Below are 27,180 nucleotides of genomic sequence, written 5' to 3'. Positions count from 1 at the left end.
ATAAATAGAAGGCAGTATCTTTAGTTTGATAAAGAGTTTCTGAGCAAATCTACTGCTAACATCATACTTAATGGTAAAAGATCAAATGTCTTCTAAGATCAGGAACAAGATAAGAATGTCCTCTCTCACCATTTCTTAAAAAATGTTTTAATGTTTGAGGGAGACATATATATATATATATATATATATATATATATATATATATACACACACACACAGACACACACATCTATAATTATATTTATATTTATATTTATATTTATGTTTATGTTTATGTTTATATTTATATTTATATTTGCATGTCTTTTACCGGTATGATGTTAGCAGGTTTTTCAGAAACATTTTTATCAAAATGAAGATACTGCCTTCTATGAGGATGTACATACACACACACACGCACGTATTTGCAAAAAACCCCTTTAATCCATACATTGCACAATTTTATGAAAAAAAAAAATGAATCTAAGGCCTAAACACAAAATGTAAAATTATAAAACTTCTAGAAGAAAGCATAATATGAAACCTTCCTGGTCTTGGGTTAGGCAAAGATTTCTTCTTAGATACGATACCAAAAACATGATTTATAAGAGAACACACAGAGAAGCTGGACCTTCATTCACCAAAACCGACTATTTCTGCTCTTCCAAATACATGGTCAAGAGAATGAAAAAGTAAGCCACAGACTGGTAGACAATATTTGAAAAACGTGTATCTGATAAAGGCCTTGTATCCAGATCATATTAAACACTCTCAAAACTTAATTGTAAGACAAAAACGATTTCAAAGCGGGCACAAGACATTTCATCAAAGAACATGTACGAGTGCCAAATGGGCTCATGAAAAGATGCCAAGCACCGCTGGTCATTAGCGAAATGCAGACTAAGAAAGGTGAGATACTACTGTAGGCCTATTATATAAATAGGCTAAAATTAAAAAGACTGACCACCCTAAGGGTGGGTGAGGATCTGGAGGGGTTGGTAGGGATATAAAACGGTACAATCACTTCGGGAAACACTTCGGCAGTTCCTTAGAAAAAGGATACGTACATCTACCGTATGGTCCAGCCGTTCCGCTCTAGGGATTTCCCTACAAGAAAAGGACACGTGTGTCCATCCAAAGATCTGCACAAGAGTGTCCCCAGTACTTTGATTTGTGGTAGCCCCAAACGTGAACCAGCACTCATGGCCATCAGCAGGGGACTATGCGGACAACGGACTGCTACTTAGGAAAACGAATAAAGGCACTACTCATACATTGTGACAAAGTGACTGAGCTTCAAAACAATTACGCTACGTGAAAGACGCCGCTCAAGAGAGTGCAGACTGTGAGATAGGATTTCATGGGTATAAAACTCTAGGAAATGCAGGGCAAAGGGTAAGAGCTGAAGTCGCTCTGTGGTTGCCTGAGCGTGGGGAGGCGGAAGGAGAGACGCTGGACGGGGTGATTGCAAAGGGTCCCAAGGAACCTCTTGAGGGTGAGGGATATGTTCATTGTCTTGACTGTACTGCTGGTTTCCTGGGTCTATACATATGACACAGCTGACCAAGTGTGTGCCTGTTCTTATATTTCAAGCATATCTCATTAAAGCTGTTTCGTTACGTTTTGAAAAAGGAAACGTGCCGCGATCGTACGGTCAGCGGTGCAGCTAGGATTCACACCTTCAAGACCTGGGCCCTTCATCCTGCATCGTGCTGGCCTCAGCCAGCTCCCGAGACAGTAGAAGGGACGGGCTCCCTTTTTGCCCCGGCCCCCTCTCCCTCGGCACATCACCCCAGCTTCTGGATCATCTCCTTTTCCTCCCCTCGCTCCCCAGGCAGCAGGAGACTCTGGCGCCTCAGGCCACCTTGCAGGGTGGGTCCCGGAGGACATGTGACGGGCATGTGGCCCGTCTCCGGGGGGCCACACATCTGTAGGCAGAGCCTACATGAGTGCAGATCAGGAGGGCGAGCTGCTGATCACGCTTTAGGCTGAAAACATTGAAGGAACCACGGTCCTAACCCCAACCTGCCCTCTACCGTGCCTCACCCTCAATTTCCACATCTCGGACTCAGAGAAGCAGGTGATGAGTGTTTACAGAAAGCACAGCATTTCAATTGAGCCACGTCAGTGACTTGGGCAGGTCTGTGGCCAAGAATGTTCACACAAAGGACGCTCCATTTTCCTTACCTTCCACTGTCCCCAGTAAAAACTCTGGCAAGGGAAGATGTACTATGTACTGTATTCATGCAAGATTGGGTCACGGCAGCACAGGAGGAAAACAGTTATTTTTAAAGCAAACTATCATCTGTTTTGCAACCTAATTATATAGACTGGAGCAGCTCAGATGGTCCACGTGTGCCATAGATTAAAGGGCAAAGACGGACCAGTTTGGACTCTCAGACTCTAATAGTCCATTTGATGTAATGGAATAAAATGCATAATGTGCATGTAGTAAAATAGAGCACAGAGAACAAAAGGCACAGTTTAGACCGTGCTGAAGAAGAACCTTATAAAATACCTATAATTACACCTGCATGACTCAAAATGGAAGTCACATTCAGACAATGTCCGCTACACCCACTCAAATTCCAGGGGCCACAGAATTATGGATTCCACACATGGTGCTCAATCTGGAAGGGTACGAGGTGAGCGGGCCCGGGCCATCTGCTATTGGCAAGCATGTACGTGACTACAGATGGCTGGCGAGAAAGCAGTTCTGTATCAGTGAACGCTACCAGCAGGTAAGGAGCAGGTTCCTCATCGACTCGTCACATTTCTGCGGTCACAGCTGCAGGGGGGAAGGGACCATAACTCAGTCTGCCTTGAGTCACCTTTCATTCACACTCTCCTGTGCACGGGTTAAGTCTAGAGCTTGGCCAAACCAACATACCCACGTGCCTTAGTCTCCGCACAGGAAGCATCGCTAATTTCACCCCATTTCTGGGCCACTCTCCTAACTCACGTTCATCGAGCGACTCTCCTACTACCACTGAATTCCTACGACAATCCCGTAATGCAAGAATTGGCTCGGGTTTGTAGATGAGGGAAACGGGGTTCACAGATGTTGAATAAATTGCCCAACATCTCCTAGAAAATTAATGCTGAATCTAAGAGGAAAATCCAGAGCTAACTGTAAAGTATGTAGATGCTCTCTGAGCTCACTTGTCTTTAACTCAGTGGTTCCCAAACTTTGCTGCACATCAGAATCGCCTTGGAAAATCACTGAGGAGTCACCTAAAAAGATACGGATGCCTGGGCTCCCACTCGGGAGGCTTCCTAACTTCACTGGCCTGGAGTGTGTCCCAGACACTGGGATTCACTGCAAAGTTCCCCAGGTGACTCTCAGGTGCAGTGGAGTTTGGGAAGGGCTGCCTGGCCTCCCGGCCATCACCTATGAGGCACATCGCCTGATGCCCTTGGCACATGGGATGTGCGTGGCCAGAGCGGGCTGTTTTCTTGTCGGTCTGTGCTCCCTGAAAATGAGCTGTATACTTAACAGATCAGCTGGGCTCCCTCCTGGACCTAATTATGCCACTTGTTACTGTAGATGAAAATGTAATCCTATCTTATGCAAACCAATAAAATATGACTGTGTAAAGGGAACTAATGTTTCTTTAAAAACTGAACTCAATGCTTTGGGAAGATGTGATAAAAATGAGGTTTTTTTCTAAAGAGCTGCCGAATTAGGTGGAAATGAGAAATTACAGAGTGGGGAAAAACTTAAGAATCTAGATAAGGTCTAATACCAGCAGGCTGCACAAGTGTATTTTAAGTTCTTGGATCAGTTAGAAGAAACTTAACGTAAAAACGTGGGCATGCTTTATGAAAGCCAGGACTTTGGCTGAAAATTCATCTCAAAGAGAAAGCCGTGGCCCTGTATCAGAACATCAATGAATAAATACACATGTGTACGTTTTAAGTGGAAATAAAAGGTTCATAGGAGGTGTTTTTTTGGAGATTGTTACATGCAAAAAGAAAAAAAAAAGGTTCATGATGAGAATGTGTCATTTGACAGGTTTCTCCTTTTTGACTTTCTCAACGGACCATCTCCGGCCTGTGCTGCATGAGCGGACTTCTCTGAACTCACGCCATCTGCTTATGTGAAAGATAACTGGATGGTCCTTCTCTTCCAGAAAGATAGCTAAGCTAGGTAACAGAGACATGCATTGATTTTTCGAAAATACAGTACATGCTCCATTTGATTTAAACACATAGTGGACAGACTCCTGATAGACCCATCTTTTTCGGGGACAGCTCTCGATCATCAGGGCCTTAGGGTCTCCTTCCCAACATAGGAATTCCCACGGGGGTTCTCAGCCTCCCCCCCGCCCCTCACATCAGCTTGGCAAAGCAGGGGAAGGCTCCAGGACACGTGGGGAATCAGCCCCATAAGCGTTCCAAAAACCCTTTCAAATGGGAATATTTGGGGCACCTGGGTGGCTCAGTGGGTTAAGCCTCCGACTCTTGGTTTGAGCTCAGGTCACGAGGTCACAGTTTGTGAGTTGGAGCCCGACACTGACAGTGCCGATGCTGCTTGGGATTCTCTTTCTCCTCTCTCTCTGTCCCTCCCCTGCTCGCGTGCTCTCTCTCAAAATAAATTAATAGAAATGAAACAGGGAAATATTTAAGCTTAACCTAATGCTATGTGCAAAACAGGAATATATCAGCGTAGAATTTTCTATTGTGACTAGACACATCTAGAACATTTTCGTCCCCTTCCTTACACGTGCATACGTGTGTACATGCATGTGCGTATAAAATCCAGACCCGTAAGATTCCGGTGCATGTATGTGCATGGCGTGTCTAGTTCCTGCCGCAGAGACCTCTCTGAATCTGGCGTCTGAGCCTCTGATGGCCAGTTAACAGCCTCACGCTCTGCTCTTTGCTTCCCTGCAGGGTAACTAATTAATAAACTTCCCTTTAATTGAGTTCTGGCTGCCAGGTCCACAGGGATTATTACTTATCTATGATAAGTAAACAAAACCTTCCATTTTTAAACACCACTTCAAATCTCTCATTATATTTTAAACAGATACAAATTCGCAGAAGTCAAGTGAGCCACGGGCTGGAAGCTGTGCACATTGGGGCGCGGATTCCTCTGCTCCCAGGAAGCTGGTGTCGTGGCAGGTGGGTGGCAGTCCGTGGACCGTCTCCCCTTCTCACCTACAGATACATTAAAAAGCACCCCCAGGAAGTCGGGGGAGCCATTAATGGCACTTGCCTTTTCCTCTACCCTGGATGTATTATTTAAGAGCAATGTGCCTTCACAATGTATAAATACGAAGGTGAAGGGAATGTTAAATATTCTGCAAGTGCCCAGGACGCGCTGAGCGCTGGAGCACCGGTGGGTCGAGGGAACGTCCCAGCCCACGCTCCTGTGACGCTGCGCTTTAAGCTCTTACAGTTGAAGCAACTTAACTAACGGTTTATTTTCAAGATCCTTTCCCCCTTTCGGGTTCCAAATTAAGGGCAGAACCCTGCGCGCGCGCACACACACACACACAAAAGTGAAAAACTGGAAACCACCGTTTTCAGCGTGGTTTCGAAACCCAGAAGCAGGAGACCACCCCACCTCCCGAGACCTTCTGCGCAGCGCCATTTGGAAGCAACTTGGCTGAAAATTCGGATATTTTGTGAGTCACTCTCTGCCGACGGTGCAAGAATCCGCTGCGGGCTCTGATTATTTCCATTATTATTGACTTAAAAGAATAAAACAGCTTAAAAGAAATAAAGCTTCAAAAAAAAAAAAACAGCTTAAAAAACAAAACATTTCTCAGACTCCCACATTCGTGCTGCTTCGACACAATCCAGGAAAAACAGTGAGGGCAGGATTTAAAAGCCAGCCCCCCAGACTGTTAGGAGGATAAACTTCTGTTATGAATTTTAAAGGTCTGGATCTTCTCATCCCTCTCCTAATCCCTTGTTTCCTTCTTTGAGAAATTTTTCTAAACGGAAGTGCTGGCCATGTCACGAGCCCTTCGCTGAGAATCAATCCCCACCCCCACCCCCTTATGACCCTGGCTGGTTTCGGGAGAGACTGGGGCTGCTGTTGGTCTGTCTCCAGGGGCACCCAGTGCCCAGCACGTGGGGCCAGTGTCTCCAGACTCCCAGGCAGGAGCCAGCACAGCGAGCAGCTGGGGCCGACAGTCAGAGCCTTGCTGCCTCGTGGAACCACAACCCCAGGACGGGGTGGATGGTGAGATCTCAGGCCAGGGGGCAGGAGGAGGGGCAGGGGCAGGGGCAAGTCTCCAAGCTCAGCTGAAACTAAAGGTGAGGGCAGCCAGAAATATAAGCAAACGAGTGATACAGCACCACGGATGAATCTCAGATGCGTTCTGCTAAATCAAAGATGCCAGACACAAAAAGCCGCATGGGGATCACGTGATTCCATTTATGTGCTGTTCTGGGTAAAGGCAACACTAAAAGGAGAAACACGGATCAGTGGTTGTCAGGGGCGAGAGGTGGGGGGAGGGACTGTCCAGAAAGGGCAAAGAGAGAGCTTTCTGTGCTGGTGGCTTTGTTCTGTCCCTGACAGTCGTGTGCTTACGCAACTGTACTGATTTGCCAAAACGCCTCTAAAAACACACAAGAGGGGCAAGTTTTACCAAATGTAAATCAGACTTCTTTAAACCTGAAGTAAAATAACAGCTGGGGGCGCCCGGGCGGCTCAGTCGGTTGAGCGTCCGACTCTTGGTTTCGGCTCAGGTCATGATCTCACAGTTCGTGGGACTGAGCCCCACATCGGGCTCTGTGCTAATAGCAGGGAGCCTGCCTGGGATTCTTTCTCTCCCTCTCTCTCTGCCCCTTTCCCCTTCACGTGTGCACACACACATCCTCTATCTCTCTCAAAATAAGTAAATAAACGCTAAAAAAATTAACAACAATTAAGGAGGAAGAGCCATGGCAGAAGACTGAGCGAGCAGAAGCGTGGAGATTAGGGAAGGATAGAGCTTCCACTGGGGGCGGGGAGAGAAGTCCTCAAGACCCAGCTCCAGGCTACTGGTTTCCATGTCTTGGGCAAGAAGACTCGTGGAGGACTCGGGAAGCCCTTCCACGGATCCCAGTTGGATGCCTTAACTCTAGGCTCCACCGAGAATCAGGTTTGTTGATGGTCTCTGTGTTAGTCGATTAGCTTCACAGTTTCCACGCACTGGGGTTCATCTCCTACTCGGGGCTCTTGTTTGTTTTCCGGGGACCCAGGTCCTTGGGGCAATCATTCAGAGGGCACAGGGGGACCAGCTGCCCGCGCTTCGAAAGCCCTCAGACGTGGCCATGGAGAGGCTTTGAAGCTGCTGCTCGGCCAGCCTAGCGGCTCACATTGCCTTGCAAAGTGCAGTGAGGTCCACGGACCCGGGGCCCACGGTCCAAGAGCCCATCTGAGATACTCCCCAGTGTGTGGAGCGTGCACGACCTGGCAGGCAAAGGGGAGAACGCGGCACCGAGGTCAGTGCTGGCTTCGAATACGTAGCCCAGAGGGGACTGGGCTCCTGGCAGTGACGCTCCCCACAGGGCAGGGCCTGGGCCCCGGGCTTAGAAGAACGTCACTGACCGGCATCAGCCAAGGGACGGAGGCAGCCAGAATCTGGTGCGTTCTAAAAAAGTCTGGTTTCTAGATTATTTTAAAAGCACGCCTTTGTTTCTTCCAGCTCCACAGAGGGGACTCAAGCTAATGATTAATAACATATCATCAGGGTGCCTGGCGCATAAATATCGGGCTTTCATGAAAAGCACCTGTACAGGTTGTGAACAAAAAGATAGTACTGAACGGTTGTTTTTCCGCTTCAAGTTCTCGCTCACCTTCCCCTGGCAGTAGTTACATTTGTAAACGACCTTCGCCCCCGGACAGCTCAAAAGTGAACCGCAGTCCAGACTCGACTTTTGTCTGGAGCTCCAGGTGAGCAAACCCCACACCGGTGGAATCGTACCCCGTTTAAGAAAAAAGGGTCAGGGGGCGCCTGGCTGGCTCAGTTGGCAGAGCACGCGGCTCTCAGTCTCAGGGGTGTGCGTCCGAGCCCCACGTTGGGCGCGTCGCCCACTTTAGAAACAAAAAGGGTCACGGTGGCCCTCGAAGGCGGGTCTCTTGCTGGGTGGAGATGGGGCCACTTACTTCCTCCTTTCCCGCTCTTCTCCATGCGGTACTGGTAGATGTGCAGCGTGAAGAGCATGTGCGAGTTGCGGTGGCCTTCTTCGTCACAGTCCTGCTGGCTGCCGCGGCGGGAGGCGATGGCAGCGTCCAGGAAGAAGGCGGCCTTCTCCGCCGTGGGTGCCCGCAGCTCACTCTGGTTCTGCAGCTGGAAGACACAAGCCGAGAGCTGAGGCCCCAGCCGGAGGAGGGCCGGCGTGCCGCCCACACCTGGCTCTCTGTTCTGCGGAAAAGCCGCGTGCCTCTCGAAGGCCGAGGGTCCTTCCGGAACAACGGCCTGTACTCACCCGCAATTCCCAACCAATCCATTTCTGGAAGTCCATAATGAGCCCACGTATGGCACGGAACGTAGGTTCACAATTTAAGTGAATTGCAAATGGTTGTATCTGAGTGAACGGCAGGGAGCAGGGGGCCCAGGCTGATCTCTGCAGAGGATAGTAAACTCCCCCCCGCCCCACCCCCGCCTCAGCTACCCACCCACCTAAGAACACACGAGGGACGTGATCTCAGGATCTTTGCATCCTGATCTCTAAGATTAGAACGTTTGGGGGCCCCTGGGTGGCTCAGTCAGTTAAGCGTCCAACTTCGGCTCAGGTCATGATCTCACGGTTTGTGGGTTTGAGCCCCACGTCGGGCTCTGTGATGACAGCTCAGAGCCTGGAAAGCCTGCCTTGGATTCTGTGTCTCCTTCTCTCTCTCTCTGCCCCTCACCCGCTCACACTCGGTCTCTCAAAAATAAGAAAATAAACACTAAAAAATTAAAAAAAAAAAAAAAGATGCATGAAAACACCCAACATACTTGACTGTCTCATCTCTACTGTTTAATTTATCTTTAATCCCTAAATTCATGCTCACGGTACTTATTAACTAAGAAAGCATCATGGGCCACATGTCCTAATCCTATGAGATCCCTTGGAAATCAGAGTAAACCTTAATGAGAACGATAGTATCAGAATTTGACTAGCACCCCTTTTTGCGGGGGGGAGAAAAGGAAACATCTCATTTACTCAAAGAAATGGTTTGCGGTATGTGCCTTGGGGTCAGTACACATTCTCACACTTTCCTATCCTGACTCTGACTGCACTTGTAATTCTGAACTCTGAGGGCTGATCTTGGCACCTGGGACCTTCAAAATCCCCGAACTTCAAAGAGAGACTCTGGGGTGTTTGAGGTCACCGTTTGAATGACTATGGCAGAAAAAAAAGGTAAAGGGTTTTTTGAGATTTTTCGACACGAAGAGTTAAAATGAAGAGGCTGTTGATCTCTTCTTAGCCTTCAGTTAACTGGGTCCTTCACCCAAGTGGGGGCTTCACGGGCAGAGTTATTACAAAAGGGAACAGAGGCCACAGCATATTTGAGCATCCAGGTAACTCTTGGAGAGGCAACAGCAGGCGAAGTGACACTGATTTCTGTCACAGGTGCTGTGATGCTTCAGAAGAGTGGTTCTCAAAGTGAAGTGTGGTCCCTGGACCAGCAGCATCGGCATCACGTGGGAACTTGCTAGAAATGCATGTTTTGGGGATCTATCCCAGGCCTACTGAATCGGAAATTCTAGAGGGGGAGCCCGACAGCCTGTGTTCACAAGTCCTGCAGGTGACTGAGAAAGACTACAGTTTGAGGACCGCTGGATTAGGCTTTGAATGACCAAGTGGTTTGGATTCTGATTAGATTCCACATCCAAGTGGTATCTGATGCCTCTGTTAAAACTACCAACGGTAGGGGCGCCTGGGTGGCTCAGTCGGTTAAGCGTCCGACTTCGGCTCAGGTCCTGATCTCGCGGTCCGTGAGTTCGAGCCCTGCATCAGGCTCTGGGCTGATGGCTCAGAGCCTGGAGCCTGCTTCCCATTCTGTGCACCCCCCCCTCTGCCCCTCCCCTGTTCATGCTCTGTCTCTGTCTCAAAAATAAATAAATGTAAAAAAAAATTTTTTTAAACTACCAATGGCCAATCGTAGTCAGACATGGTACCCACCCTTAGTGGGAGAACTAACTGGGCAGTCACAGCTGACCAAGGAGAGCCATCTAAGAGGGCTTCCTGGAAGAAGTGACATCTGAAGGATAGGGACTTTGCCAGATGAAGAGCCAGAGGGGAGGATGTGCAGAGGGGAGAGGGACGATGGCTGGTGTCTGAGTGCCCTCCAACTGAAAGTGTGCTCAATCACGGGGAAACTCGTTACCAATTCACAAGCAGGGGCCCCATCCCAGACGGATTCAACCAGAACCTGCATTTTCACAAGATCCCCTGTGATTCATATGCACAGTGAAGTTTGAGGGGCGCTGCCTTTTTTAAGGGACCTGAATGTAACTTAAGAGGAGTGGTAAGAGGGGCGCCTGGGTGGCTCAGTCGGTTGAGCGTCCGACTTCGGCTCAGGTCATGATCTCACGGTTCGTGGGTTCGAGCCCGGCATTGGGCTCTGTGCTGACAGCTCGGAGCCTGGAGCCTGCTTCAGATTCTGTGTCTCCCTCTCTCTCTGCCCCTCCCCCACCTGCACACACACACACACACACACACACACACACACACACACACACTCTCTCTCTCTCTCTCTCTCTCTCTCTCTCTCAGAAATAAATAATAAAACATTTTTAAAAATTAAAAAAAAAAGAGGCATGGCAAGAGATGATGCTGGAAAAGTAGGCAGGGGTCATGTAGGACCCCACAAATCATGAGGAGGTTTGCAATGGGGGATTCATAACAGAAATGGAAGGATCTGAGGTGCTTTGAGCCGGGGAAGAACACGGCCAGGTGTGAACAGATGGGTGCAACTTGGAGGGAACCTCGCCCGAGAAAACAATCCCACCGGGGATGAGGCAGGCACTCATCAAAATGAACACTTATCAGAAAAAAACTAGGAAATAAAGCCTTCTGGAGATTGGAAGGGCAGATTCTTCTGGATATGAACCAGACTCACTCCACCTGCTGTCAGCCGGCAAGCGTGAGACGCACAGAACAGGCACCACCTCCCGCGAAGGTGGACTGGAGCCTCTCTTGGCTTCCACGGTTCCAGCAATTATTTCATGGTTCTAATTAGAAAGTGGTTATTAGCGTTTCCTACAGCACTACTAACCCAGCTGTAAACCAGTGCCAGAAACACAGTTTATAGAGCCGTAAACAGCGCCAGTAATGGCTGGAGCTATTTGTGCAGAGCAGTAAATATTTCGGCTTGTTGTTACACAAAAGAAAGACTGTACTTTCTTTTTTTTCTTGAGAGGGGGCGTAAAGAAAGTGAATTCAACTTGCCCCCGGGGGCTCCAATAATTGTGGTTGCTGCTCACTGTCAGATCCAAGGTACAAATATTTAGGTTAGGGGCCGATGGCCCTGCGGCCAGCTGCAGGCCGTAAAGTCCCCGTCCACCTGCAAGTAAACACTCACGAGCCTCCTCCGTGTGCATGTGGAGTGAGTCACAGGGGAGCCTCCCCCGCGAGGAGCCACTCTGGACGCCCCCCCCACCTCCCCCACACTGAGCTCCAGAGCCAATCACCTGCGTGCCGCAGATGGGGTCCTCGCACAGGTACACGCCCGGGGACTGGCCGTCCTGCAGGCTGCCCGTGGCCACCTCAGACAGCAGGTCCTTCAGGTTCTCCTCTTTGCCCCACACTTCCACGGCTGAGATCCGCACCGAGAAGCGGGCTCCCGTCTTTTCCTTGCGTTCGTTTATCAGCTTGAAGAGCCAGGAGATAGCACAGGGGATGATGCCAAGGTTCTGCATGGAGTCGTCCTTTCCGATCATGGTGTAGGACTTCCCTGGGGGGGCGAGGCAAGGCAGGAACACAGCTTGAGTGTCCCCCTCCACAGGGGAGGTGGGGGGAGGGAAGGAAGGAGAGGAAGAGGCAAGGGAAGCGGTAAGCCTTTCCCGGTACTACGCGCTAAATGGCTGTAATAAAGAACGTGAGTGCCCAGACGGGATGAAGTCACCGCTCCCCTCGAGGAGGATCCCACACCATCCGGTCGCTGCACTGTCTCACACGCAGTGGGAAGGCAGACATCTTTCAACGCTACGACGGCCCTTTTTATCACCACCCCACAGATTAACTGCACATACTTACACTTTATATCCTTCCTCAAGTTCAATGCTGTGTCTCTTTTTATAGCATGAGCAAATTCTATTAAGCTCTGGGTTGCCGCTTTGATCAGAGATCAAGAGGACAGAAGTGAGGTGAAATGAGTTTTCTGTCCCGGCCTAGAACCGGCCTCCCTCCCTGCAAAGGGGTGCTTTGGGAGCACCCCAAATTACTGACTTGGAAAGTGAGGCCTGCCGAGCCGAGGGACACAGGCCAGGAGTACGAAGGCACCCTAAGGGGGTCCAATCCAACCCCCCTGGCCGGGTGCTCCCCTGGCCCCCTGACCCCCTTGTCCTTTCTCGCTCCGGCACAGGCCAGAGGCTGGGAGGCAAGGTCGGCTGTCAGGTGCTCCCCAGATAGGTCCTGACACGGTTCTGGGCTTTCCCCGGAGGGCTCCAACCACTGCCCCGAACCCAAGAGCCCCTGCTCGGTGCGGGTCCCTCCTCCTGCTGGCTCTCTGGATGCGGCCCTGACCTGGGCCAAGTGGGAAGAACCCCAACCCATTTCCTAGGTGACTGGGTCTCCACTTGGGACGGGCATTGCATTTTAGCAGCAGGAACCGTTACTGGTGACTCTTCAGTCCAGGCGGCCGCCTTCCATCTGCTGACGCAGACCCCGGGACCCGCGCCGGAGCACGGGCTGCGTGATTCGGAACACAAACAGCAGAGACGAGCACGGCTCTCACTGACCCAGCTTGGCGTGGCCGAAGCAGAAGACGCAGCCGTCCGCCCCGTTGACCACAGACTGGATCACCTCCGCCACGGTTCCAGCACACACCTCGGCCTGGCGGACACAAGAGGGGACACGTGCAGTGAGTGGACCGTGAGCAACGGCGAGGGGAGCCCGCGGCCCCGGGGCTCCGGTCCCACGGCCGGGGCGCTACGGACGGGTCAGGCCGTAAAGGAGTTCTGGGCCGCTCGAAACCGTCCGGTGCCTCTGCCTCTCGCAAGCCCGAGCCTCACATACACCGCCCGCAAACCACCCTTCTGCTGACTTGCAGCCCGTTCCAGCGGCCGCCTCCGCAGGCCAGGCAGCAACACGCTGGGACGAGACCACAGCACAGGGCGTTTTCATGGACCTCGTGGCCTTCCTGATCTGCCCTTCTGGGCTGCTGGACAAGGCATTTAGACTTTCCACTGGCCCTCCGCTAACTGGATCCTTCCTTCACTCACACACACACACACACACACACACACACACACACACAGCATAGAATTGGACCAAGCTTGTTAGTGGGAAAAAGATGACATACCATTTCAAGAAAATGACCTTGGGAAACGTTGCATTTCTCACATAAGCAGGGGCCTGGTGATCTACATCGACTCTCTCTCCCAACCTCCCTCCTCATTCTTGAGCCACGTCCCCTTCTCTTCAAAACCAGCCCTTTCTTTCTCTCTGGGCAGATAACAATGTACAGTGTCAAAGGCCCCTCGTCAGCGTGTTATAATGGATGCTCTTCAGCCTGCTGTGTCTCGTCTGCCACATGACTCTCAAGTCCTCGGAGGGGGCCAGGCTTCTGAGAACTTTCGGTATTTCCCCATTAACACCCAATAAGCTACCGCTCCTCAAACGACAAGAACTCAGTACATTTTGTGGCCTGACTTGGGACGTCTGGGAACTCTCTGGATAGCATCTGAGGCTTCCAGGAGGACAAAACAGTGCACTGTGTGCTGTCCCCTTCCTGCCAGAGTCCGAACTTTGGGATGCACTCAGAGGCGTGAAACACCCGGGCTCTGCGGTCGGCGGGGCAGCGTGCCTCCCGGTGGGAATCCAGTTTTCAGCTCCAGGCTGCATGAGTACAACGGGCGTGAATACTTGGAAATCGATTTTCTCTCCCGAACCCAAACTGAAAAACCATACTCCACCCCTACCCCGCCGTCTGTTCTGGTGGTGCCTCAACAACTCTGCCGGGGGCTCCTCCTGGACTTGGGGGGGGCAGGACAAGGCTGTCATGGGGACCACAGGATCTGTCACACCCCCAGGACCTAGGCAGCGAGAGGCTGGCTCGAAGCCCTGAGACTGAGGCAGTAGAATATTCTTTTTAATGTTTATTTATTTGAGGTGTCGGGGTGGGGGAGAGCATGCACGCAAGTGGGGGAGGGGCAGGGAAAGAGCGAGAGAGAGACTCTAAACAGGCTCCTTGCTGTCAGCACAGAGCCCGACCCAGGGCTTGAACTCACGAACCGTGAGATGAGGACCTGAGCCAAAGTCGGAGGCCAGTCCACTGAGCCCCCAGGCGCCCCGAGCAGTAGAATCTGGAACCCCCCATGGGCACCTCTGCAGAGGGGGGAGAAGTTCTTGCTGCATGAACTCTGCCTCCTTTGGACATGAAGTGAGGAGGGGGGCCAGGGGGCTCACAGCCCCACCTGGAGCCAGCCACCAAACAGACGAGGGCTGAGAGTTGGTTGTGTATGCAAAGGCCAGTGGCCACAGGAGACATGGGAGTGGCCTCACGGGGCTCCCCTTGCTGAATTCCTGCAATTCCAGTGGTCAATGACCTGTCCATCTCGTATTGTTAGTGGTTGACAGTGGCCCCTGGGGACCCCCTGCTGCCTTCCGTCTGGGGGGCCCAGAGAGGCAGGGAGCCTTCCCTAGCACAGACGCGGGCAGCAGGAAGCCTCCACTTACCCACATGCTGGAGTCCTCCCCACCGCCCTTCCTGCGAGGGACTGAATGTGTGTCCCCAAAACTGCTATGTTCAAACCTGACGTCCAGGGGCAGCTGTGGGGCTCAGTCGGTTAAGCGTCCAACTCTTGATTTCAGCTCTGGTCATGTTCTCACGGTTTGTGGTTTCAAGCCCTGCATCAGGCTCTGCACTGACAGTGTGGAGCCTGCTTGGGATTGTCTCTTGGTCTCTGTCTCTGTCTCTATCTCTGTCCCTCCCTGCTTTGCTTGCTCTCTTTCAAAATAAATGAATCAACATTAAAAAACTAGAAACCTAACATCCACTGTGATGGTATTTGGAAATAAGCCTTTGTGTGTGTGTGGGGGGGGGGGGGGGCGGTGAGTAGGTCATGAGGGTGGAACCCTCATGAACGAGATCAGCGTTCTTGGGGAAGACGCCCCAGAGAGCTCCCTCACCCCGTTCAGCGGGAAGACAGCTGTGAATTGGGAAGGATTTGGTGTTGGACTTTCCAGCCTCCAAAACTGTGGGAAAGAAATTTCTGTAGTTGATAAGCCCGCCAGTCTGTGCTGTTTTGTTACGGCAGCCCAAACGGACTAAGACACATTCCCACAGCCAGACCCAGCGGAGGTCTGCCCCAGAGGGGGCAGCTGATGACTGCCAAGGCCACCATGGGTCCTAGGGAGGGTCCACCAGGGCAGTGAGGAGCAAGGACTGTTCCAATCATTGCTTAGCGGATGTCCCGAGAGACTGAGAGAAAGCCAAGTTCATAAGCGCCTGGGACCTCCCTGGTGGCTGCAGCTCATGAGCCCACTGAGGACCTGAGAGCAGAAGCCACCGCATCCACTTGCCTGCTTTCCTGCCTCGGAGGCTCAAAGGGTGCTCACCCCTCGGGCGCTGAGGCTGACCATGACTGTCATCAGTGATGACACAACAGGCAAAGATAGCTCACAGTTACCAAATACCATGCTCCGGCTCTATTTCGAGCATCTCGTATGTATCGGCTCAATGAATCACATTGATTTGGGTCTGTCTTCAGCTTACAGATGAGGACGCTGAGGCCCAGAGAGGTGCAGTGACCCGCCCAAGGACACACTGCTAGTAAACAGCGAATAAAATGGCGGGAGGTCAGAGATGCAGGACAGAGAGATTACGGGGAGGAAAGCAGGAAGCGAGGTCTGCTCAGGAAAGGGACTACGAATGAGAGGCTGCGTCTTTGAGCCTCAGTTTCCTTGCGCAGGATGTGAACATGGCAAAACTTCCCTCTTTTACAGCACAGAATCCGAGAAGAGTCCAGTGGGTTAATGTATATGAAACTTCCCGAAAACCACAAATTGAATAGAGAAATGCAATGCATTATATTATTGGCGAATTTAACAAAAGAGAAGCTTCCGGAAGCGAGTGTGACAGTCGCATGGAGCCCTGTGTGAAATGTAAGCAAACGTGAGCAATTAAAAATGGCTCTTTTCGGGAATAAATCTAAAACTCATTAACAGCCCGGACTTCATTTAGGGTTTGCTTTGGAATTTCTGCAACTTGGGGAGAACCGCTTCAGAAAAGTTTTAACTGTGTTAATTACATTACGTGCAGGCCATTTATTAGACACGATGTCAGGTTTAGATTAGTGAGCTGGGTGGTACCACACACACACACACACACACACGCACACACACACACACACAAAAGTCAGAGAGAAACTATCGAACTTCTTTGTATTTTGTCTCTTCGTGGTGAAACTCTTTGGGGAAACCATGTGCCCAGCTCGTTAACGAATGGAGCCTGGAACACGCACTGTGTGTCTGTGGTATGATTCCGGGGCCCGTGTGAGTATCCTCTCTTCTACACTCGGATGCAGCGTCGGAAACAAACAGGAGCTGCGAGCACCCTTGTCCTCAGGCTCCGCTGCAGGCATTGGCCACCCTGAAGCACCCTGTTTTGTATGAATCCTGGGAAGGGCCAGCCGGAAACGCATCCGAAGATGCCAGAACGCAGGCGAGGCAGGTCACCGCACACCTGTAACCTGGGTGACGCGTCTACCGGAAGATTCAGCCGTGCCGATTCACTGCAGATGAACTGCACCAGATGGTGTGACTGAATCTTCCAGTGGACATCTGTTCTTACTGGGATTGGCTCCAGGAGCTCCGGTCCAGGAATCTTGGCACTCTGGGCCCCCAAGGAGCCTCCAAATTATACTCGGAGCAGAACGGCCATAACTCTCCACACTCCCTGTGTCTGTGTGTGTGTGTGTGTGTGCGTGTGTGTGTGTGCACGCGCCCCTTGCAGGGTGACTTTGCAGTGCCACCACTCAAGACGCGGGGTCTCTTCCCACCCCTCAGATCTGAGCCAACCGAACGCAGCAGAAGTGACCTTATGTCAACGCCAAGCCTAGCCTCGGGAGGCGTGTGTACTTGGATCATTCCACCGCTGTGAGCGCAAGCCCCGGAGAGCCTGCTGCTTGAGGAGAAACAACGCAGATTCTACACCAGCCTAAAGCCAGGCAGCCCGCAAACATGGGATAGACACGTAAGTGCGCCAAGCTAGAAATGAAAGAACGCTCAGCCGGACCATAGATTAACAAGGAATAATAAATGCTCGTTGGTTTAAGCCCCTGAGTTGTAACGCATCACCAGCTAACTAATACGACGGCTGTCCCTCGCCTCTCTTCTTCCCCTCTACTCCACCTCACCAATTCAGGCCGCAGGACTGCATGTGAGCCTCAGTTTCCCTGCCTGCCACACCAATGCCTCACTAGGACTTGCCCCCTATAGGGCCCTAGAACTCTGCCTGATTCAAACCCAGCTCCTCGACACACCCAGGAGCCCAGGCAGGCGTGGTGTTCTTAGCGGACCACACGTGCCACCATCTTCTTGCTGTTGTTCCTAAAATTTCCACTTCTGCCTTCCAGTCCCTGCTTCTGTAAGCCATCCTCGGACTGGCTCCCTCCTCCACCCTCCTCCTTCTCTCCAAGGATGTGTTGTGTTGAAATCCTGGCACGATGATGCCACCCGAGCCCTGACACCGATAATTCAACGGGACCGAACTATTCAACGGAGCTCCCACGGGTTTCCAAAAGTTGTACAGCCGGAAGAACTGACACGTCAGAACACTCTGGAAGACACCCTCCCAGCTCACAGGTCCTGGTGGACGGGGAAGGCTTCTTGGAACCAATCAACACTGCCTGAGCCTGTGGCTGGGGACGGTGGGAGGGGCCACACCCACCTGAGAAGCATCTTGAGGAAACACGGCATCGAAGGCAAACATCTTAGGGGGAACTTGGTTGCCTCTCTTCTGGAAGACGTTTTGACCTCCGCAGGTCAGGGGGTCATACAGGGTGATCTGCTTCTTCCGCGGGTCCACCTTTAAGAAAGAGCTGGATTCGGAGGTGTCGCGGGCCAACGTGGAACAGATGCGAAGCATGACTTTCACCTGCAGGAAACAAAGGCGGGAAATGACGTGCAGTGACGTCGTTGGATACTTTATGATGGGGCACCCTCTGCACTCTGGGGACACGAGCATCCACCGCGGCAGGGAACCTTCTCATGATGACACGGGTTAACGACATAACCTTTAGTGGGTTATGCGAAAACTGACCTGTTTGTAACTACCAGGTGGCATGTTTTGCTACGTCCGTTACTTTCTTACAGAAACGGCACATCGTGTTCTTCACCTTCTTATTAATATAAACAGAAAATTAACTGTATGCTGGTGGGCCAGTCACACAGGTGAACAGGCAATCTGGATGGCCGAGGTTTGGGGGCTGGCGTAATTCCCTGGAAGAGGACTCCTCACAGATCGATAAACCACAGACATAAACGTTAGCTCCATAATTTACTCCTCGCCTCCGCTCATCAGGACTCTCTGAGACAAAAACCCACAGTTATTAGCGTCATCATTAAAGGCTTGTGAAATGGCCTGTTTTTAATGGCCAGCATTTGAAATGTGTTCCAAGGAGCAACGGTGAAAAAAGATTCGTTCGAAACGTGTTATTTGGGATCCCATTAAGCGAGTGCACAGGAGTTGTCATTTCAGGGAAGGAAAACGCGTCTCAGTGGGAACCGGGAGCGGGTCCCTTTAACCCGCCTCCTGAGGAATTGACCACGGACCAGACACGACCGCCAGCCCGCTCCACCCCCACGGCCTAGCGGAGCACTCATGGAAATAAACCGCCTGCCCCCCGAGCCCTAAGGTGAGCCGAAGTCAAGCTGCAGCCACACACACAGCTCTGGAGGCTCAAGTCCTGGGGAACTGGAAGGTGTTTGCGCCCTTATCAGCCTCTGCTTCTGTGTTGCTGGTTCAGTCCAAATGTGGCAGTGAGCACCTGCTATATTCCAGCACTGGGCTAGGCTCCCAAGACACAAAGGCTGGTGATACACAGGGTAACAGACAGAGAGAGAGACAGATGATTTTTTTTCTTTTTTTTTTTTTAATTTTTTTTAAAGTTTATTCATTTTTTGATAGAGAGAGACAGAGCATGAGTGGGGGAGGGGCAGAGAGAGGAGGAGACACAGAATCCGAAGCAGGCTCCAGGCTCGGAGCTGTCACGGCACAGAGCCGGACGCGGGGCTCGAACCCACGGACCGTGAGATCGTGACCTGAGCTGAAGTCGGACGCCTAACCGACTGAGCCACCCAGGCGCCCCCAGATGATTTTTATAATACCACGTGGCGAACCCTGCAGCTCTGTAGAGGGTTCTTTTAAACCTCATCTCTGTGTCTTGCCTTCCTCATTGGATCAGTTGTCAGGTCTGATGAAATGTCAGTCAGGCAGTTTCGCAGAGAGGGGTTTATACATTTTTAAATAAAAGATCTCCAACGTGCAGAAATGCTCCGAGAATAATCTGCATTGTGCATAATGGAGCGAGGGCACCCTCCTGTTTATCTTCTCCCTGTCTGTTGAGACACGGGAACTGGCCTGCAATGTACAAGGTTGACGGGCACGGGCCTCGTCGGTTGCCCTGGCTGTGTCCCAGCGGTGCTGGTTCCCATCCCTTCAGAACAGCACTCAGGGTGGATCTGGAGGCCGGGTGTCACAGTGGAAGGAACCCACGGCTGGGGTGAGGCTCTCGGGGTTTAAATCCTGGTTCTCCCGCTGGGGGGGCGGTGTCATATAACGATTCCTGCCATTTCCTGGGGGTCTATTGTGTGCCAGGGCGGTGCTGTCACCCAAAGGACATTACTGAGTCCGACACGCCAATGCATAGGTACCCTTGTCCAGATGAGACAACTCGTGCTCCAGAACTTGCCCCAAATCTCTGAAAATGTTCGTGGTAAGGCTGGGCTCTGATCCCACCTCTGTCTTGACACCAAAGCTCATACTTTTTACATCATGACAAGTACTGCCTCCCGTATGTGGTCCAGCCTCTTGGAGCCTCAGTGTTCTCACCTGTGTGATAGGGACGATGAGGCCTCTCTCAGGGGACCATGGGAAGAATGAAAGAAATTGACCTGCAGAGTAACCAGCGCAGGGTGGGTGCGTGATTCCTGTTTCTCTCCCTCTTCCTCCTTCCCCCATACTCGCCTCCCTCTGAACTGTGACATCCTAGCATTCTCCGATCACCGTGTTAGCGGTAAGGTTTTAGAACTTCTCGCCCCGGACGCCGGGTCCCGTGAATCACAAACGGGATGCCACGGGGGGATCCCTGCAGACAGCGCTAGGGATTACGCACAGGTCCTCGCAGGCTCCTATGAGTAAAACACCGTCACTGTGTGTGTGACAGCAAGCAGCACATTGGTCTACGTTCCATTCTGGCAATTCTCTCGTTCACTGTGAACGTCTCCGTGCTGATTTCAGCCCGGCTCGTGCGGGTAGATCTGCCCCAGTCACACAGCAGGTGTGCCCAGGGCACATATTCCAACGGCAACTTTTGGTAGTGTCTGGGGCCTCCGGGCTTTCCGTAAGCAAAGCCCCTCGCCCGGCCTCTGAGCGCTACAAGTCAAAGAGGATGCAAATGCCAGGCAGAACTGATGGAGTCACATGGCCCGCTGCTTTTCGATTTCACAATTTCACATGCAATTTCTGGGTAACCAGAGGTGCTGAATGTAAACTATGAGCTAAGCCAGGCAAGGGCCTGCATGGAGACGTGGGAGAGAAGGGGCTGAATTAGCGAGTCATTTGTCCGGGGGTGGGGGAGTGGGGGATGCTCCTGCATCGTAATGAAGTTCCGAGCCTGCCCTCCAATTTCTGCAGACAGGCTGACGGTGCTGGCCGCTGGTCTGGCCCAGGAGACACGCAGTCCTTTCAAGACCCACTGAACTCTGGGTGGGGGTGGGGAAATGCCATTCTTTCCCTTCGCAGTTCATTTAAATAAATGGATATTTTTTTTCTCCCCTTAAAGGAAGGAAATTAGGTTTTTCTGCTTGACTTCCTTTGTGCCAATTCTTCCCTCATTCCAGCACTTGGCGTTCGGCTTAATCCTCTGTAATTAAAGCGCTTTGAAGATACCACTTGTGATCAAGACGGTCCCCCGGACTTGCCAGAAGTTTTCATTTTTGTTGCAGATGCTGGTGGGTTCCCGGCGGCACCTGCTTCAGCCCTTCCTGTCCCTGCTGCTCCGGGGCACAGAGAGGGTCCCTGCCGTCACGAACACCCACAGCTGTCTCCCAGCTCTCAGGGCAGGGGGGACGGTCCCTGCTTTCAATCGCAAAGGCAGGACTGGCAAAATGAGATCCAGAAAACTAAGGCGCGGTCTGAGTGGACACATTCCAAAGACAGGAGGTTGGTATTTCCTCGACCAACAGCCACCCTCAGTGGTCAAGACCCCACTTTTGCCTCATCTCTCTAATGGCTCGGCGGCCGGTGGGGCCGGCTGCAGCTCTGGGCGTCTTGCTCATCAACCACGGCAGCCCCCCTCCCTGGACGGCCCGAGACATTCCAGGAGGATTTGCGAGAGACTCATCGACAGAGGCAGAACCTCGCTCCTGGGCTGCGTGGACGCTCCATCACGGTGTGGCCACCACACGGGGGCTCCTGAGGGGTGGTCCCCACGGGCGCTCACTGTTGCCGCCACACGTGATCATGTGCACAGATGTTCGTGTCCATCTCTAGTCACGGAGAAGAGAACCCGGTGTGGACGCAGGGGGCTCCTCACTGCCCCTCTCTCTACCCAGAAGCTTCCCAGCTGGAGGTTTTCGTCAGACTCTAAGGAAGGCTCTGGCCAACGTGACCTTTGGAAGGCTCGCTCAGCAACAGAGAAGACCACGGATGGTGGTGAGGTTGGTGGGGGTGGGGAGAGACCACCAGTCACCGTTCTCACGCTCCAGCTTTGTTTACACTCCTTTGTGGGGCCCCCGCAATGAAGGCCCCCAACAGACACACAGGAGACAGTGACTGGCCCCTGGACCGTGTTGCGGCCACGGGAAATGCTCAGTGCACCTGTGTCACCAAGGATACGTCGTTTCCCCTAAAAGGCTAGAGGCTTCAGAGTCAATTAAGTGCTGACACCTTGCACGTCTTTTTACACTTTTATATTTTGAATCTCCTTACGTTGATGTCCAAGCCCACACTCTTTAAAAAAGTTTATTTCTTTTTGAGAGAGAGAGAGAGAGAGAGAGGGAGAGAATCCCAAGCAGGCCCTGTGCCATCAGTACAGAGCTAGACGTGGGGCTCAATCCCACGAACCGTGAGATCATGACCTGAGCCAAAATTAAGAGTCAGACGCTTAACCGACTGAGCCACCCAGGTGCCCTCCAGTCCACAACTTTTTAAGAATCAGGTCAGTAGAAATGAATCAAGGTGAAGTCAGACCAACCTCACAAGAAATGCCATTTGGGCATCATTTTCGTCCTGATCGCAGAGTATTAGAGTTATCTTTGAGCCTTCCAGATCTGTTCTTTGTTTTTTTAATTAAAAAAAAATTTCAATGTTTACTTATTTTTGAGAGAGAGAGAGAGAGAGAGAGAGAGAGAGAACGTGAGCAGAGCAGGGGCAGAGAGAGAGAGGGAGACACAGAACCTGAAGCAGGTTCCAGGCTCTGAGCTGTCAGCACAGAGCCCGACCTGGGGCTTGAAACTCATGGACCATGAGATCATGACCTGAGCTGAAGTTGGATGCTTAACCGACTGAGCCACCCAGGCGCCCCTAAATTTTTTTTATTTATTATTTTGTATAGAGTGAGCGAGGAAGGAGCAGAGAGAGGGAGGCAGAGAGAGAGGATCTGAAGCAGGCTCTGTGCTGACAGCAGAGAGCCCGACTGAGCCACCCAGGTGCCCCCAGATCTATTCCTAAGTTCCTAAAACATGTCTGGGAAGGGTTCAAGGCAAACCAGAGCCCAGTGTGACAGGTTCGTCAAAATCCACCAACGAGAAAAGTGAACAAGTTGGATGGTTCGGAGAAGAGTCTGGAACCCAAGGGCGCGTCGGCTGAGACAGAACGGCCAAACCACAGAACCAGTCTGTTCCAGGACCCTGCGTCTTTCCCGCTGAGGCCGGCGCCTGCGATGGAGACGCTGAGGTTCCTTGTGACAGACGTGAGCCACGGAAATATCCATCACTCTGTCCTCTAGGTGACCTTGTCTGCCTCAGAAGAGAGAAAGCCAGAGTCGGTGCCCCAGCCCTGCCCGGTGGGAGTGGAAGCTGGACGTCCGTGGAGGGAGCACTGCGCTGACCTCACCGCACACCAGGGTGACTTTCCTGCTTTCCCTAGATTTTCAGGTGGGGTTCAGCTCTTGAGGGAGAAATGAGAGATAACAGAAGGGTCCCTGCATGGGATGAGCCAATCTCCTTTCTTACAGGTTCCAGGTGTGATGGGCACCACGGTGAGCTAGGAGCCAGGGGACTGGGTTCTAGTCCAAACGTCACCACCACTGAGCGGCTGTGTGACTTCAGGTGTGGACCCTGGCTTCCATACTCCTAAAGTTGGGCTGTTGTACCACCCACGACCCCTGTCTTGAAGGACAGGTGGGAAGCAACAGAGAAATAAAGGCAGAATATAAAGCACTACACACATATAAAATATTATTCAAGAAAGAAGAAAGGAAGAAAGAAAAAAGAAAGAAGGAAGGAAGAAAGAAGAAAGGACAAAAGAAAAAAGGAAGGAAAGAAGAAGGCATATTCCTCAAATCAACTAGTGTAAAATAGACTTTTCTACACCAGGTGAATGACATCAGAAGCCTTTCTACCAGCCTTAATTTTTATTTTATTTTTTAAAGTTTATTTATTTATTTTGAGAGAAACAGAGAGAGAGAGAGAGAGAGAGAGAGAGAGAGAGAGAGAGAGAATCCCAAGCAGGTTCCATGCCATCAGCACAGAGCCTGATGCGGGGCTCAAACTCACGAACTGCAAGATCATGACCCGAGCAGAGTTCGAGAGTTGGACGCTTAAATGACTGTGACACCCAGGTGCCCCTACCAACCTTAATTTTAAAACTGAAAGCAAAAAATTCTTGAATGAGCCTGCCCATACATAGTGACAGGAGTGACGGGATCAAATGACTTTCCTCCCTCCCCCCCAACAAATTAAATTAAAGACCAAGTGGTCTGCTTCTATCTTTTGCAAAGGTATGTGCTCCCTGTTGAATGTGATCTGAACCTCTAAAATCTGGATGTGGTGTTTCCCTTATTTCATTCCTTTCTTTCCTGTCTTGATCAGATGTTCTGGATATGCTCATGTTGTCTGCTTATGGCTCATTAGTCCCTTCCAGAAGATTCTCCAGACATTCTAAGAGAGATGATCAGAGGACAGGAGCCGTAAACAGTGTGCCCCCAGTATGTATTCTCAGCACTCTTACTTTTCTGACCTACCACGAAATTCAGCAACCCTTCACATCCTTCCGTGCTTAGGACATTCTGACAAATCTACTGTAAAAGTTTCCAAAGGGGATTAAAGGTGTAATTTTCCAGCTGTTATGTAAAGGACACTCTCCACTTTATAACCTAAGATTCTAGTGCTAACCCACCACCGACACACCGACCCCCATATACATGACTTTCCTTTCCCGTTCGATTTACCCAATGTGCCTGCTTGACCTGACAGACGAGCTGTTGGAAGTCTTGAATAACCCTGATCCTGGGAGGGATGGGTGGACGAGAGAGCCGTGCTCCTTAAGTTAACAGAGGGAACCTTTAAACATATCTGAGAGTTGTGTTCCATCCAAACATAGTTATCTTTACAGAATTATACAGATCCATGCATCACAGCTCAGTTACTTGCAGAATCAAACTAAATCAGACAGAGTTTCTTTGCACCAAACTACAATAGTAATCCTACTGACCCAGTCAAGGTTCATGGGGCCATTCCCCCAGAAAAGGTCCAGGGGAACAGGATCCGGTGCTGAGTCTGGGGGCTAGGAGGGCAGATGCCACGAGGCTGAGAGCTCCCCTGGCCTATCTGGGGGAGCATCTACTCTGTGTTGACAAAATCAGTGACTTCATCACTGACTCATCACCAGCCATCTGTACCACGGCCATAACTTCTTTACAAATTTTATTAAAAAATTTTTTGTAATGTTTATTCATTTTTGAGAGACAGAAAGACAGAGCACAAGTGGGGGTAGGGCAGACAGAGAGGGGGACACAGCATCCGAAGCAGGCTCCAGGCTCCGAGCTGTCCGCACAGAGCCCGACGCGGGGCTCGAACTCATGAACCACAAGCTCATGACCTGAGCTGAAGCCTGACACTCAACCAACTGAGCCACGCAGTAAAAGTTTTTAATAAAATTTATTTTGAGAGAGAGAGAGAGAGAGAGAGAGAGAGAACATGAGTGGGCAAGGGGCAGAGAGAGCGGGAGAGAGAGAATCCCAAGCAGGCTCCATACAGCACAGAACGTGACGTGGGGCTTGAACCCACAAACCATGAGATCATGACCTGAGCTGAAACCAAGAGTCAGATGCTTAACCGACTGAGCCACTCAGGCGCCCCGAATTTTATATTTACAGGGGATCTTCTCATCCTTATTTCCATTTGATTCCCCACAACAGCTTTATTAGGGAAACGTTAACATGGCCATTACCACCATCATCCTTACTTTAAGGGCAGTGGGTACTTAAGTGACTTGCCCAAAGCCAGTTGCCTGCTGGCGAAGGTGAAAGGGCAGGGGCCCCTGACCCACTCGCCCTGCAGTGAGCGTTCTGGGTCAGATGGAGCCAGAGAAGAGGCTTGTCCCTTCCACCAAAGCCAGCAGAGCCTGAACCTGTTCATTGGGGGCTGGGCCAGAGCCGAACCCCCTTAAAGACAGGGTACTGTCCCTGCGCTGGGTGGCTGGCTTCTCAGGGGTGCCAGCGGGTGAGCTCATGTGGCGCCAGACGGCACATGATGAGCGGTGATGCCATCAGAGAGGGGAGATTTACATTATTAAAAGCCACGCCAGGAAAGGTGACAGGTGGTAGCACCAGAAAGCTAAGCGTGAGGGGAGCATGTGCAGGACCAGAAAATGGAGCCCAGTAATGAGATGTGCTCGCTAAGGAAGTGCTTCGGGGAGGGGGGGGGAAGTTCCCCGAAGCTCCTGTCTGGTGCATGTGTCAGCCTCAGCCCGCAAGCCCAGCAGGGAGGAAGCATGGCCCGGAGGGGGTCTGCAGCCAGGGAAGGGCTGCTGGGGGGCCAGGCAGCCTCTGGGAGCGAGGTCCTTCACTCCAATTAGCAGGCCGGGGAAAAGCTGGCCGGGCTGGGAGGGTGGAGGCAGGCACGTTTCAGGGGCTGGTCTGGCAGCAAGGACTGGAATTGTGACAGCGGCCTACATACAAGAGGCCCCATCTCTTAGCTCATCGTGTTAGGGAACTCATTTCGAATGGATGAGCGGGTTTTAAAACGCATCCTAAGACACAGTCCTTCTTGGGTCCAAAGCGAAGTGGGATGTGGGGTTCTCGGGCGTCCCTGGACGAGCAGCTCCAAGGCTAAGGGCACTTGCTGTCTGCCTGGCCTCCCTAGGACCATGTGGAGGGTAGCCTGGAGGCTGGGGCACACGCTCTGCCCACAGGCTGCCTGGGTTTGGGCTCTGGCTGCACCGTTTACCGCGCTGTATCTGCACGAGTGATTTAACCTCCCGCAGGCCTATCTAGAAGCTCGTCCTGACAACAGTACCTTCCTAGCGGGGTTACGGTGATCATGAAAAGAGCCGCTTATGACTGTGCTGCTACATGAGTGTTTAATACATGCCAGCTATTCTTTTTTTTTAATTTGTTTTCAATGTTTATTTATTTATATTTGAGAGAGACACAGAGCACGAGCAGGGGAGGGGCAGAGAGAGGGGGAGACACAGAATTCGAAGCAGGCTCCAGGCTCTGAGCTGTCAGCACAGAGCCCGACACGGGGCTCGAACTCACGAACCGTGAGATCATGACCTGAGCCGAAGTCGGACGCTCAGCCGACTGAGCCACCCAGGTGCCCCCACAGTAGCTATTCTTACTTTATAATAATTATGTTATGTGGTGTTCTATTACTATG

At 51.5% G+C, this 27,180-nt stretch overlaps 1 protein-coding gene across 4 annotated transcripts in view; it reads right to left on the bottom strand.

Annotated features, from left to right (window-relative positions):
- KIF26B (kinesin family member 26B) overlaps positions 1-27,180 on the bottom strand; it is a 464,452-nt gene that overhangs the window by 65,131 nt on the left and 372,141 nt on the right. For all 4 annotated transcript variants that reach the window (XM_053909412.1, XM_053909415.1, XM_053909413.1 and 1 more), the window contains 4 exons: positions 18,026-18,232; positions 12,873-12,966; positions 11,604-11,866; positions 8,087-8,270 (listed from right to left, as the gene is read on the bottom strand). In XM_053909412.1, coding sequence (XP_053765387.1) covers positions 8,087-8,270; positions 11,604-11,866; positions 12,873-12,966; positions 18,026-18,232 — 748 coding nt within the window. The remainder of the gene's footprint in view (positions 1-8,086; positions 8,271-11,603; positions 11,867-12,872; positions 12,967-18,025; positions 18,233-27,180) is intronic.

The sequence above is a fragment of the Panthera pardus genome, unplaced genomic scaffold (assembly GCF_024362965.1).
Source record: "Panthera pardus isolate Hobbes unplaced genomic scaffold, ASM2436296v1 HiC_scaffold_21, whole genome shotgun sequence".
Classification (NCBI taxonomy): domain Eukaryota; kingdom Metazoa; phylum Chordata; class Mammalia; order Carnivora; family Felidae; genus Panthera; species Panthera pardus.
This window is presented reverse-complemented; position numbering and strand designations above follow the sequence as displayed.